The sequence below is a fragment of the Berghia stephanieae genome, chromosome 5, assembly GCF_034508935.2.
Source record: "Berghia stephanieae isolate SIO BIC M18660-M18661 chromosome 5, UCSD_Bste_1.3, whole genome shotgun sequence".
Classification (NCBI taxonomy): Eukaryota; Metazoa; Mollusca; class Gastropoda; order Nudibranchia; family Aeolidiidae; genus Berghia; species Berghia stephanieae.
This window is the reverse complement of record NC_088364.1, coordinates 8,459,100-8,474,148: the sequence shown is the minus strand read 5'-3', so window position 1 is coordinate 8,474,148 and position 15,049 is coordinate 8,459,100. Positions and strand designations below refer to the sequence as shown.

General features: G+C 37.3%; 1 protein-coding gene across 1 annotated transcript in view; it reads left to right on the top strand.

Annotated features, from left to right (window-relative positions):
- The window catches only part of LOC144973784 (uncharacterized), a 28,381-nt gene that overhangs the window by 9,117 nt on the left and 4,215 nt on the right, over positions 1–15,049 (top strand). Inside the window, exons 2-4 of the mRNA XM_078916678.1 lie at positions 1,259–1,330; positions 2,812–2,925; positions 12,124–14,054. Coding sequence (XP_078772804.1) covers positions 1,259–1,330; positions 2,812–2,925; positions 12,124–14,054 — 2,117 coding nt within the window. The remainder of the gene's footprint in view (positions 1–1,258; positions 1,331–2,811; positions 2,926–12,123; positions 14,055–15,049) is intronic.

Here is a 15,049-nt window from a genome sequence, read left to right as displayed (position 1 = left end):
CAAGAAAGAAAATATTATGCCTAGAAAGGAGCACGAACACCTAACTCACCCCACCCCGGTTACAGTTACGCGGTACTAAAACAGCCGGCCACCTTTGCTTCTCGCGCTCAGTCAAACAGTTTAGCTCGTATAATTTATAATCTCTTCTGGTGGACTGAAAACACAGTTCCTTCTAAAAATATGCCCGAGACTTACATCAATCACAGTGCGAATATCAAGGCCCAAAAGGCAATAGTAATAGAATAGACGCATTGGGAGGCCTTCCGAAAGCTACTACATCCCCAGTATTCTTGTTCTAGTAGGGGGTTTGGGAGGGGTGGGACTTTTTTTATAATGTTCTAGTAGGGGGTTTGGGAGGGGGGAGACTTAAAAAAAATAAAATAGTTTCCCCCCTCCGAAACCCCCTACTAGAACATTTTAAAAACAAGAATACTGGGGATGTAGGAGTAGGAGGTTTCGGAAGGCCTCCTGACGCATTCGTTAATTTTTATTATACAGGCCTGTAAATCTTCCGACTATTGTCAGATTTCCGACAGTACGATTTTGCTTTATAAGTGCTAATATTTTTTTAAAAATATAATAGTAAAAATATTATACGTAGCGTCAAAGAACAGAACCAATAAAAGATAAAATAGAAGAGTTTTATTTTGTTCCTCGAAAAAATCAGATTTTATTCCATTTCAAATGCCGACTTAAAAAAAACCCAAAAAACTTTTTATTTGTCCCATCAAAGACAAAACAAAACTAGGCCGTCTATCAGTTAGCTATATTATCATGTCACCTACACGCTCCGCTAGACGTGGATGTATTCACTGCCTGGCTACTGTGCTACAGCGAGGGTTGCGAGGTTTGCGCGGGTCGTCGAACACACACCTAGTCAGTAAATAACCATATTTTTGTCCTGTTATGTCTATTTTTGCGTGTTCAAAAAGTTCCAATAATTTTTTCACCAACCATTTACAGGCCAGATTATATCTTCAAACAACTGTACATCATATCGAACGTTAACTGGGGTCACTTTGCCTCATTCATTTTGGACCAATTAATATTTAGTTTTGTGGTGATTATTTCTTTTGATAAGAAGTTCAGTCATTTAACCGGGATAATAACTACAACAAAGATGAGATGACTCAAAATGCTCCAAATTTACAGAGGTAAGGTTACCCCTTAAGGCAAAGTTGACGGTGTTTAAAAAAATTTCTAATAGCCTGGATTTTTTTATTGGCTGTTATTCTTTTATTATTTAATAATCCTCCAGATATGAATAAAGACAGTGAGAGTCAGCAACAATCTAGTTTGAGGGCTCAAGTATGGGACCGTCTTCAAAGAAGTGAGTTGGTTTATTTTTCAATATTAACTAGTGGGATATTGATAGGGTTACTGGTAATGCCTTCAACTCACAACTCACCCCTTTGTATCTTTTGTGAACTTTGATTGCAGTCCTTTTAAGATTCACTCCCAAAGACTTCGAAATTATTTTTATTCGAGGCTTATCTTATCTAAAACTCAACGGGAACAACCTTTCAGCAACACTAAACTTTGTTTAACTCACTCAATCCTAGAGATTTTTGCTACTTTTCAAAATTGGAAAAAAAATGTGTTAAAAATGAGCATGTACATGGATATTTTTTTCAACTTGTAAACATTAAGAACATTAGCTTTGATACTACGCCTATAATTTGTCTAAGAAAAATGTAATAAATAGGCATGGGGTAAAGGTAACCCGGGTAAACTACGGATATAGTTGGTGTTAGGGTTGAGTGAGTTAATCTATTTGTTCTCCCTCTTTAAAACTGACGAAGGCTAGACACTGGGGTGAATCAGCATTATTATTATAATACCGATAGTAATGATAATAGGTATGGTAATAATAATAATGATAATTAATAGCAATAATGATAATGATAATAATGATACAGTTCACTCTGCTTAATTGCACATTGGTTAATCGCATACTCCGCTTATACATTACACATTCCCGAAAAACTGAATTTTTTCTATACCCTCGCTCCGTTTAATCTCACACCTTCTCTGCTTAATCGCTACACCTTGATTGGAGTGACAACCAACAGCCATATGAAATCAATGATGCCGTTCCCGTTCCACACAACTTTTTGGCCAAAGCATTCGATCAATTCGTAACAATGGACAACAATTTATACACCCATCATCTCAGGAACCACCGAACTCCGTTCATCAACACAAAAGACAATGCCTGGATGATGAAGATGAGGATGAGTCATCGGAACGTGAAATCACCCCTGACAAACACTGAAAAACTTGACATGATAGACAAACTACGCCACTTCATCCCAGAAAAATGCTTGACAAATGATCTACTTTGGCGAGATTGAAGGCAAAGGTTGATAAACAGCTTGCACAGAATAGAAAACAATCAACGCTTCGCTATTACTGTTCCAATAAAGAATAATGTCACATTTTGTTGTTGATAAAACATCAAAAAGAAAATAATTTTTTTAAAAAGGGGGGAAAAAAAATAAATGAAAACCACAATAACCCAAACCCCCATATAAATAAAAAAATAAAAAAATAAATAAAAAAAAACAAATGTTCTAATGAGGTCACCTCTAGAACGTGACGGTCCAAGCCGATAGAAAACTCAGAAGTGAAGTCCCTACATGATTGACACATGAAAGCTGGTGCTTAGATGCTATTTTTAGCTTCTTCACTTAGACACACTGACCTTAACTCCTGATGGTGTGCAATTAAGCGGAGTCGACTGTAATAATAATAATAATAATAATAATAATAATAATCAGCCCATTTAATTTCTTAATGTATTTATTCCAGCTGGATATGCAAATCAGGCTACAGAATCGACTGTGAGTCAAATTATAGAGATGTTGATGAATGACACACTGGAATCGGAGGAACAGCTTGCTGCTCTTTTTGATGTCAAACCTGGTAAGAATGTCTGGCACAGATGTTTTGTCAATAGTATATAATCGGGTTCAGAGTCCATTACTAATTTATAACAAAAAGTTTTAGGGATCTAGACAAATCAAAGAGATGAATATTCATGTTTATTATTTTTAAAAAATGAATTAAATACTGAACTGCATTTCAATGACGCCTATAGAATATACAGTGCATGCAACTCCTGGAGAACGACATCGCCCAGGACTGGAAAATTGTGTCGTTATTCCGGGATTTTCAAGATAGCGGAAAAAGGGGGTGTTGTGAGACCATGAATACTAAACAGTGAGATGTGTTGATCAGTGCCTGAGAGAAGACACGTCTCTGAGTATTTCTCCTGTTTACAAAGGGTATACCTGTTACGCATTCACTGTTCAATGTGTATTGTCATTGTTTTGATCGTAAACAGTGCTCAAACACCATTTACCAAAACTTAGTATGTATAAATAAAAAAAATCAAATGCCAATATGATAACACTGCACAAGAACATTGATGTACACATCTAGTTTTGGTTTTAATTAAAATCCATGTGATACAGCTAATGAGTTTTGAATACCGAAATTTTTATGTAAGTTTAAGTGCACCAAAATTTACAAACACTTAAAATTGGTTGATCTACATCTTACAATATTTAACAAAAAAAAACAAACAAGCCAACCTAGGTATTAACCACAACGATATCAAATTTGGACTGATGTTTAACAACTTATTTTCCAAATGAAAACAATAAAATGAACGAGGCTGTTATAGATGCTGTGTGTTTGGCTAGGAATCAAGGAAACTCACAACATTGCCAGCCCGATATATAACGGATCAACACACAAAACTATGTGTAACCTTATAGTCTGATTGATAGAATTTAGTGAGAACTACTCATAAAGATGGCTGGCTAAAAATAATAACAAGAAGTGAGTAATTTTGGTTCTATCTATTGTCTTCATCACTATTCCAACATATTATAAAATTATAAGACCATAAATATCTATAATTGTCCCCATAATTGAATACGGCCATGCTTGATATTTTAACTTCCGTTAACCTCAGACAGGTAGCTAACAGGGAATGTTAATGGACCCTTGAGAGTTCCATCCACTGATTAAATTCTTTTGTTGTGGTTCCATATGAACTAGCATTGATTCTACGCCATGTAATAAACATGAGTTCTGATTGGTCGGTAACAAAGCAATCTCACTGTGAGGAAATTAAAGTGTTTTTTTTTTATTGATTAAGAGTACAGAATGACGAACATCGGGTATCAAGCATCTGTATCAACTGCCAATTATTGCTGTATCGATGTCCCTAAACTGGGTGGGGTTCCTGACCTCCCATAGTGGGCAGGGGGGGTACATACTGTGTCTGCTATCCCCTTATATCTGTTTTCCAACATGCTTTCTGTCTTTGTCTTGGAATGAGATACTTGGTTTTGTCCTGGTCCTGGTCAGATGCCCTGGCTGAGAGGGAAACAGTCGAATGTATAGTTAGTTTTGGGAGATATTTTTTTCATTGTAACTCATCTCTCTGTTATGCACTGTATTATGCTTTCTTTATATTATATATGATTTGTAAAACATTTGAGTGTATTCCTCGTAGCGGGGGACCTGTGCTTGTGTCTGGATGAGACTTTTAGTGATCTCAAACTAAGTACTTTGATAGTGTGCTTTTGGAATCTACACCTGTTTCTTATTTGAACCAATTCCCCTTTGTTTTCCCTTTTCTTGGATGCTTTATTGTAATTCTAGAACTTTTTACTATCCCATTTTCTTCCTTTTTACTGGCGCTGATATGACCTTAATGTGTTGCAAGCGCCGTAAAACCCTTAAAAACAATAAAAAACAAAACGATGTCCCTAAACAGGGGTTTTACTAAAATATATGTCGCTATTTTGGGTTTTTTTATTGCAAATGACATATAGCAAAAAAATCGGAACCAGAGGCCAATGTCCCTAACCAGGGGTTGCTGTTATTCAGAGGTTGCACTGTATAGACAGTATGCGCTTGGCTAAGAAGCTCATAACATTGCCATCCGGAAGTATAACGGACCAACACACAAAACTGTGTGTATCCATGAACATTTATAGTCGGGTTCATACAGTATAGTGAGCATTACTCATAAACGCGGATGGCAAAAAACAATAATAAACTATCTATAGGAGAGATAGAATGTCTTTGAGTAATGTTTACAAATGACACATTTACTATATGTTGTTGGATAAGAAAAAAATTTCCAATACCCACCCACCTCTCTCTCTCTCTCTCTCTCTCTCTCTCTCTCTCTCTCTCTCTCTCTCTCTCTCTCTCTCTCTCTCTCTCTCTCACCATCTCTTTTTTTTTCCTTTTGTGTTGATTAATTGTTCTGTTTTTAAACACACTCACACATACAATCAAACACACAACAACCAAGTGATAGAGGACACGTCATCATCCACTCTCCCTGTGTCCTTAAATATACCGAAGATTCCTGGTTTTCTAAATAAAACTCGTTAAGTCGATTTTTCTACTTTATGAGATTTTTCTTCCATGAGATATATTGAAATGTAAATTTTATTTTGAGCATCAAATAGCACACGAATTTCCTTAGATTTTTGTGAATTTGAGGTTTAATCATGATAAAACAATAGAACAAATGAGAAATTTTAGGGGAAATGATCCTCGATTTATCAATATGGGGAAGTTTTGGAAAGCCACTCATCATATCTTCCCCAAGTAGCCATTGTATAGATTTTCATTCTGTTGTTATGGTTATTATTATTATTATTATTATTATTATTATTATTATTATTATTATTATTATTATTATTATTATTATTATTATTATTATTATTTTATTATTATTATTATTATTATTATTATTATTATTATTATTATTATTATTATTATTATTATTATTATTATTGTTATTATCATCATCATCATCATCATCCTCATTTTATCTATTTAAAAATTTTTTTTTTTTTATTGTTTTAATCAGTATTCGCATCTCTGCTTCTATATTTAATTTTGATCGGCACCAAATTGTACAGTAACAAAATACTTCTATTATATTCTTTGCCAACTTGACGACAAGATTTTATCCACTCATTTCGACTACTCTAGTTTTTGTTCCAGTAATTCAAGGAGAATTTTAAAGCTAAGTTTTCTTTCTTTCTTTATTTATAATATAGTTTGTTTTGTTTTGTGTTTTTAAAATTATTTTATTATTTTTAAAATTTAATTTAATTTATCTCTCTCCTTTATTTTAAATATAACTTTGAAACGCATTCTTCCACTCCCTATTAAATGACAGCTGTTGACACGTGAGCTGTCAGACCGACCAATCGTTGAATGGTCAAGATTCTCAATAGTCAATCGTTCTTTATTAATAAAAAAAACTCAAGAACTCACGAGTACAAAAGTTTGAAATATGGTGATTAACGGATGTATGGAATCGTTTCTGGGTGGAATTTAATCATGAGTGACTGTAGAAAACGAAATTGTGACTGCAGACGTCAAAGGGTAGGCTTATATCATCAAAGGATGCCTACATGATTGATATGGCCATATAGGGAACTCTTTATCTACTCCACCAAAAATAATCTGAACACTAGATGGTTAAAATGGCGACTGATAAAGTTACGGCCCTCCTTAATGGGCTTGGTTCATTCAGTCTGGAGAATCTTGCTTCAGAATTCCATCTCAGTCTGTTACAATATAATGGAAATAATCTGTATTTGTCTCTTAAATGTAAATCTTGACTTACTTTGACTTATGCCTCTTGGCTCCTGGCGGAGCATAGGGCCTCAGCAGCACTCTTCCATCTTCTTCTGTCCTTGGCACAGACCTTTTCCTCACTCCAGGTAAGATTGGAGACGCTCAAATCTCGGTGAAGGCTTCTCCTCCAAGTCTGTTTTGGACAACCCTGTTTCCTTTTGCCCTGTGGGTTCCATTCGAGAGCCTGCTTGTTATATATTACAGGGCTCTTTCCGCAGGGTATGGCAACCCATCGCTACTTTCTGCGTCTGACCTGGACATCCATTTGTTCTTGGTTTGTTCTTGTCCAAAGGTCAGCATTTGGCACTTTGTCAAACCATTTCAACCTAAGTATTTGTCGAAGGCAGCGATTGACAAAAGTTTGTATCTTGGCTGATATGGTCAAGGTTGTTCGCCAAGTCTCTGACCCATAGAGCAGGACAGCTTTAACATTAGTGTTAAATCTTTTAAGCTTGGTGTTTGTGGATATACTGGACGCTTTCCATATTGGTCTCAATATTGCAAAGGCCTAGCGCGCTTTCTTGATTCTAGCGCTGATGTCTTCATCAGTTCCACCCGACTGACTGATTTTGCTGCCAAGGTATGTAAATTCCCTGACAACTTCTATTGCTGTGCCAGAGATGGTGATTTGTGCTTCTTGTTTGGCAGTTAAGCGCAGTAGTTTTGTCTTCTCTACACTAATCTTGAGACCAACTCGCTGAGCTGTTTCTTCCAGGGCAGTGACTTTGTTCTGCATGTCTTGTAGGCAGTGTGAGAGGAGGGCTAGGTCATAGGCAAATTCAAGGTCTTCAAGTCTTTTTGAAAATGTCCATTGGATGCCATTGTTGGAATTGCCATATGCTGTCTTAGTCACCCAGTCCAATACCTCAAGAAATAGAAGTGGGGACAGCAAACAGCCTTGCCTAACTCCTGATGTAATATCAAAATCCTCTGAGAGTCGACCATTATGGATGACTTGGCAGGAAAACCCATCATAAAGTAGTTTGGTGATGTTCATACATTTTTCTGGCACCCCGTATTGGAGAAGGATGTTCCAGATGCTTCCCCTGTCAACACTGTCAAATGCTTTCTCTTACTTACTTACTTATCCGAACCAGCGACCACCTGAGCTCTAGCCCTTCGGTCTTGTGCCATGACGTAGAAGTTAGATGTCTTTTGTAGTTGTTCCAGGTGACTATAAAGTGTGTTACTGATGCTTGGATTTGGTGGGAGGAATGTGCATCTCAGGTCTTCAAGAGGTTGACATTCAAGCAAGTGGTGTGTTACTGTTTCATTGGGGTGTTGACATAGGGGGCAGGAAGGGGATGTGTCTTTTGTAATTTTGCTTAAATGGTTGTTGAGCGGTATGTGTTGTGTTCTTAGTTGAAAGATGATGCTTTGCTGGTGTCTTCTGAGCTTATTTAGGCAATCAGTCTTTACAGGAGTGGTCATATGGGAAAACATACATCTACCCGTGGTGCTCATTGCCCAACTGTTCATCCATTCTTCTCTCATTTGTTTTGATTATTTGTTTCGCTGTGTCTAAGGATACTGGAATTGATGGTTGTAAAAGTGTTGATCCGAGTCTGGCTAGTCTGTCTGCATTGTCATTTCCTAGTATATTTGAATGTCCCGGTATCCACTGGAGAGATAAGTCTACTCTGTGTGTTGTAAGGAATTCATCTAGTTGAGATCTTAAACTATTGAACGTTGAGGAGAGTTTATCTAAATCGAGAGCTTGGAGAACCGATTTGGAGTCTGTGAAGATGACAGTGTTTTGAAGTTTTGAAGGGTTTAGCTGGAAAACAGAAGAGAGGTGTCGCAGTGAGGCTTCTATTGCAACTGCCTCTGCCTCATAGTTTGAGCAGGAGCTTCCGCAAGAATTGTGGATTTTATCACAGGTTTTATCTGGGTATTCTACTACAAACCCATACCCAGCATTTTTAGTTCCTTTGTGGGCAGATCCATCTGTGTAAACATGTATCCAGTTGTCTGGGTATTCTTGTATTGTCTTCATTGCTAATGTTTGTATATCTGATTTGTTTTTATTTCTTGTTGTTTCTTCTATGAGGTTAGTCTTTATTTTTGGAAGTTTTAGTTCGGCGTATGGAGGTTTTTGACTGATTAAAATAGATTTTTCTCTGTTTTCTGGGAGTCTGTGTCTGTCATTCAAGTTGTTAGCAATGTGTAGCAGGGATTTTTGTTTTAATCTTGTTCTTGGTTTCCATTTCTCTGCCAGAATTCTGTTTGGATGGTTTTCCTCTTTTCGTTTGTATCTTTCAACCATTTCAAGCACTGCTGATTCTCTGCGAAGTCCAAGTGGTTCCACATTAGTATGTATTTCACATGCTGCTGTGGGTGTCGATCTCAGGGCACCGGAGATGAAGCGAAGGGCTTGGTTTTGTACTCTGTCCAAGGTTTTGTGTGTGTTTTTACTACCTACATTTTGGAGGGCTAAATTGTAGTCCATGACGGAACGCACATAGCCTAAATAGAGTTGTCGAAGCGAGTTTTTGTCTGCTCCCCAATTAGTACTGGCTAGTCGTTTTAGTAACTGGAGTCTCTTTGTGGCTTTCTCAAAGTTTATAAAGCATACATATAGGGATGATTGCCACTCAATCGACTGCTCAACTATTATTCTTAGAGTTGCAATTTGGTCTGTGCATGACTTCTTTTCTGAAGCCTGCCTGCTCATCTCGTAGTGCTTTGTCCAAAGTAACTTTCATCCTGTCAAGCATGATTCTTGTGAGCACTTTGCAACAAGGTGATTCCTCTCCACTTGTCCCACTGGGACAGATCGCCATGTTTGGGTAATTTTACTAGCAGGCCCTTCTTCCAATCAGATGGTATTTTCTCATTTGTCCCGATCAAGTTGAACAGGTGGTAGAGTTGATCCACGATTATGTTTCCACCCTCTTTCAAGGCTTCAGCAGGGATGTTCTCTGTGCCAGCAGCTTTTCCATTTTTCAGACTGCCAAGTGCCCTTCGGATCTTCGCCTTTGTGATTTCACTTGTATTGATATTGAGGGGTTCTCCAGGGTTCAGGTGTGGTCTTAGTACTGGGGTTGGTCTGTTGAGCACTTCACAGAAGTGCTCTTTCCACCGTTTGAGTTGCTGTTCTATTGATGTGATTAGTTTCCCATCTTTGTCTCTGACAGGTCTATTTGGGTTGTTTTTCCAACTGCTCAACAATCGGGTGGTGGCGTAGAGCGTTTAAAGATCTCCTTTCCCTGCAGCTTCCTCTGCTATATCAGCAATTTCATTTATGTAGGACCGTTTGTCTGCCCACAGCTGTTTCTTCACTTCGTTGGCGGCTGTAGTGTATCTGGTCGCTGCCATTTGCTTTTGGAATCTAGTTTTCGCATTGTTCCTTGCATGTTTCTCCCTTCTACTTCTAATTTCTGACACGTCTCCTCTCTGATCCATGGCTTCTTTTTGGGTTGTGGTCTTCCAAGCACTTCTTCACATGTCTCTGTGATAACCTCTTTGACCATGCTGTTTCTGTTTCCTCGGGCTCGTGTGTTTGAAGCACTTCAAAGCGGTTTTGGAGTGAAATCTTAAATGTTTCTTTAGTATGTGGTTTTTCAGCTTGTTGATATCATATTTTACTCTAGGGTTTTGAAATTCAATTGTAATTTTCTTGCTGATAGTCGCATCATGATCTTTGTAACAACAAGGTGATGATCTGAACCAATGTCTGCGCCTCGTCTAGCTCGTACATCTAGTAATGACCTTCTGTACCGTTGTCTCACCATGACATGATCTATTTGCTTTTCTGTCTGATGATCTGGAGACACCCATGTAGCTTTATGACAATGCTTGTGTGGGAAAAGTGTGCCGCCAATTACAAGGTTGTTTGTAGTACAAAGTCCGCCAAAAGTTCTCCATTCTCATTCATCTATCTACATTTGTGCCTCCAACCTTTGCATTCATATCTGTCATGAGTATTATCATATCACTGTTTGGGATCTTATCTACCACTGCCTGTAGGTGTGCATAGAAATTGTCTTTAATTTCTTCCTCTGCTGTGTTTGTGGGGGCATAGCACATGACAAGGGACACCTTCTGGAAATGAGAAGAGAAGCGTGCAGTAATGATACGATCAGACACAGGTTCCCATTCCATGAGGCTTTTAGCAGCTGCTGTGGATAAAAGGAGGCCCACTCCCATAGCTGCCAATCCTACCGGAAATTGCGGGAGACTCCCGCATTTTTAGTTCGTCTCCCGCGCTCCCGCCGGTCACACCGATCTCCCGAATTATCGTGCAGTATGCAAATAGCTTTGTAAACACTACTTAAATCATTTTTTAAAACTTTTAAACTCAATTGTTGGTCATTCTAAAACTGTTTCAAGTCATAGTGTATCTTGATATCAAGTATGTTTAGTTTATTAGTAGTTGCCAGAAACATTCATTGATGGAGATTGCTTGTCTTTTTTTCTTTTGAAATGTAGATTTATACATTTATGTATCTCCCTGATTTTTTCTGAATCTCCCTGATTTTCTGACCAAAACTCCCTCTTAATAAGCTTGGTGGGTTGGCAGCTATGCACTCCTGCTTCATGGTGGTTAAAATGGCGACTGATAAAGTTACGGCCCTCCTTAATGGGCTTGGTTCATTCAGTCTGGAGAATCTTGCTTAAGAATTTCATCTCAGTCTCTCACAATATAATGGAAATAATCTGTATTTGTCTCTTAAATGTAAATCTTAATATTAAGTAATGATTTAAATGCAATTTTAAATAACCTGTTACAACGCGTTTTCAATACTTTGACTTTACTCAGTACAGGTCTACGTCTTCAATTGTTTTAGGTTACTTTTAATTATTTTGTTAATGAAATATGACAATTATGGTATCTGGGTAAAAATTGTATAAAAAAGTAACTTATAAGCTCATCATGTTGTGTATGAAATATCTTGAAGACTAAAGAAATTAGAAATATTGTTCTTATTTTGTTAGTTCTACATGGGGAACGAGTAAATAATTCAATTTAAGAAACTTGGTTTGGTCAATCTTCCGGGTTTTCTCTAGTGATCACATCAGAATATCTTCAGTCCTTTCTTTCAACTTAGTCTGTGTTTCCCATAGTTGGACCCAACACCCACCCCCCCCCCCCCCCTCCCCTCTCCAGCCCTGTTGTTGATTTATGACAATAATCCATGACTAATTATGGAGATATGACTAAACATTTGTTTGTTGAAAAGGGAAATCGTTATGTGGATTGAATAGATACAAAGAATAATTAGGGGAAAAATGGGACTTACTATTTCACCAAAGACAAGGGTTTGTAAAATGTACGTTTATTATATACTTGTTGGGCTGTAATGTTTTCATGCTTTTCTTCTACTTCTATTGTTATGGATTTTTAGCTTTTTTGTGTTTTAAAAAAAAATTGATTTGTTTAGTAGTTTGTTAGAAGATCTGATAGAGTTTACCTCTAAAACGATTCCTATTTTGCAGAGCCCAAAGATGTAGATGTTGAAGACTGTGACAAAGCTTTGGATGAGAGACTCCATGAGGACTTTCATGTAGAAATTAATATTGATCAATCGACTGTCGGTTGTGTTGAATTGCCTGAAATGTCTGAGAATGACACCAAAGATAATTGTGATACATGTTCTGAAAAACCTTCCACATACCAGAATACACTTGATAATGGAAGTGGTGACTTCCAAAATGACCAAAAAATTCGTTGTTTGGAAACTGAGTGCCTCACATGTGGAAAGGCATTCAAAAACAAGCTTGTTTTGAGGAGACATTTATTAACTCATTCTAGAAACAAGTCAAATCATTGTCTTACTTGTGGAAAAGAATTTTCTACCATTTCACACTTGCATTCCCACTCAAGAATCCATTCTGGAGAAAAGCCTTTTCAATGTCTTACTTGTGGAAAAGCATTTTCTCATAGTTCAACTTTGCGTCGACACTCAAGAATCCATTCTGGAGAAAAGCCTTTTCAATGTCATACTTGTGGAAAAGCATTTTCTCAAGCTTCAAATTTGCGTCAACACTCAAAAATCCATTCTGGAGAAAAGCCATATAAATGTCTTACTTGTGGAAAAGAATTTTCTACCATTTCACACTTGCATTCCCACTCAAGAATCCATTCTGGAGAAAAGCCTTTTCAATGTCTTACTTGTGGAAAAGCATTTTCTCATAGTTCAACTTTGCTTCGACACTCAAGAATCCATTCTGGAGAAAAGCCATATCAATGTCTTACTTGTGGAAAAGCATTTGCTACCATTTCACACTTGAATTCCCACTCAAGAATCCATTCTGGAGAAAAGCCTTATAAATGTCTTACTTGTGGAAAAGCATTTGCTACCATTTCACACTTGAATTCCCACTCAAAAATCCATTCTGGAGAAAAGCCATATAAATGTCTTACTTGTGGAAAAGCATTTCCTAGCAGTTCAAAGTTGCGTGAACACTCAAAAATCCATTCTGGAGAAAAGCCATATAAATGTTTTACTTGTGGAAAAGCATTTTCTCAAACTTCAAATTTGCGGCGACACTCAAAAATCCATTCTGGAGAAAAGCCATATCAATGTCTTACCTGTGGAAAAGCATTTCTTCGCAGTTCACACTTGCGTGAACACTCAATGATCCATTCTGGAGAAAAGCCATATAGATGTCTTACTTGTGGAAAAGCATTTCCTACCAGTTCAAGGTTGCATGAACATTCAATTATCCATTCTGGTAAAAGGCCAAAGCCATATCAATGTTTTACGTGTGGAAAAGCATTTGCTCGAATTTCACGCTTGCAGGAACACTCAAGAACCCATTCTGGAGAAAAGCCATACCAATGCCTTACTTGTGGAAAAGCATTTGCTCAAAGATCAGCCTTTCATAATCACTCAAGACTCCATTCTGAAGAGAATCCATATCAATGTTTTACTTGTGGTAAAACATTTACAATTCTTTCAAACTTGCACAGACACTCAAAAGTTCATTCTGGAGAAAAGCCATATACTTGTCTTACTTGTGGAAAGGCGTTTTCTTGCAGTACAAACTTGCAGAGCCACTCAAAAGTCCATTCTGGAGAAAAGCCATATCAATGCCATACTTGTGGAAAAACATTTGTTTCCAGTCAAAATTTGATTGAACACTCAAGAATCCATTCTGGAGAAAAGCGATATAAATGTCTTACTTGTGGAAAAGCATTTACTCAAAGTTCAACCATGCATCGACACTCACAGGTCCATTCTGGAGAAAAGCCACACCCATGTCTTACTTGTGGAAAATCATTTTCTGACATATCAGTCTTGCGGGTACACTCAAAAATCCATTCTGGAGAAAAGCCATATCAATGTCATTTTTGTGGGAAAACATTCAGTCAAAATGCATATTTAAGTAGACACTCAAAAAGGCATATTTCTCAATCGACAAAAGTCATTTTATGAATGTCTTACTTACTGAAAAATATTTGCTCTTTGTGATATTGCATGGTCAGTGCACAGATTATAGAGAAAAGGCATTGCTCGAAGATCAGACTTGTGTGAACAGTTAAGAACCCATTCTGGAGAAAAGCCATTTCAATGTCTTACTTGTGGAAAAGCATTTGCTCCAAGTTTACGCTTGCATGAAGACTCACGAACCCATGCCAAAGAAAAGCCAGATCAGTGTCAAACTCATGGAAAATCGTTTTCTACAAATTTCAACTTGTTGAAACACTCAAATGCACATACTGTGGAAAAGCCACATCAATGTCTACATGTGGAAAAGCATTTCATGATAGTTCAAAGTTGCGTGAATGTTCGAGGATCCATTCTGGAGAAAAGCCATATTAATGTCTTACTAGCACCTAGAACATAACTTGGCTTTTTTACCTATCAGCCATGCCTGGCTAATATATTCATCAATATGGTGATTGTGATGCAACTATGAAATGGCCGTCTTTTAAAGCGTTAACGATGACTCAAGGCATGAGATGATAGCTGTTGACACGTGAGCTGTCACTGTCAGACTGACCAATCGTTGAATGGTCAAGATTCTCAATAGTCAATTGTTCTTTATTAATAAAAAAAACTCAAGAACTCAAGAGTACAAAAGTTTGAAATATGGTGATTAACGGATGTATGGAATCGTTTCTGGGCGGAGTTTAGTCATGAGTGACTGTAGAAAACGAAAATGTGACTGCAGACGTCAAAGGGTAGGCTTATATCATCAAAGGATGTATACATGATTGATAACGCCATATAGGGAACTCTTTATCTACTCCACCAAAAATAATCTGAATGCAATTTTAAATAACATGTCACAACGCGTTTTCAATACTTTGACTTTACTCAGTACAGGTCTACGTCTTCAATTGTTTTGGGTTACTTCTAATTATTTTGTCGCCAAGGATTAATTAATTAATTCAATTTCAATTTATGGAACTTAG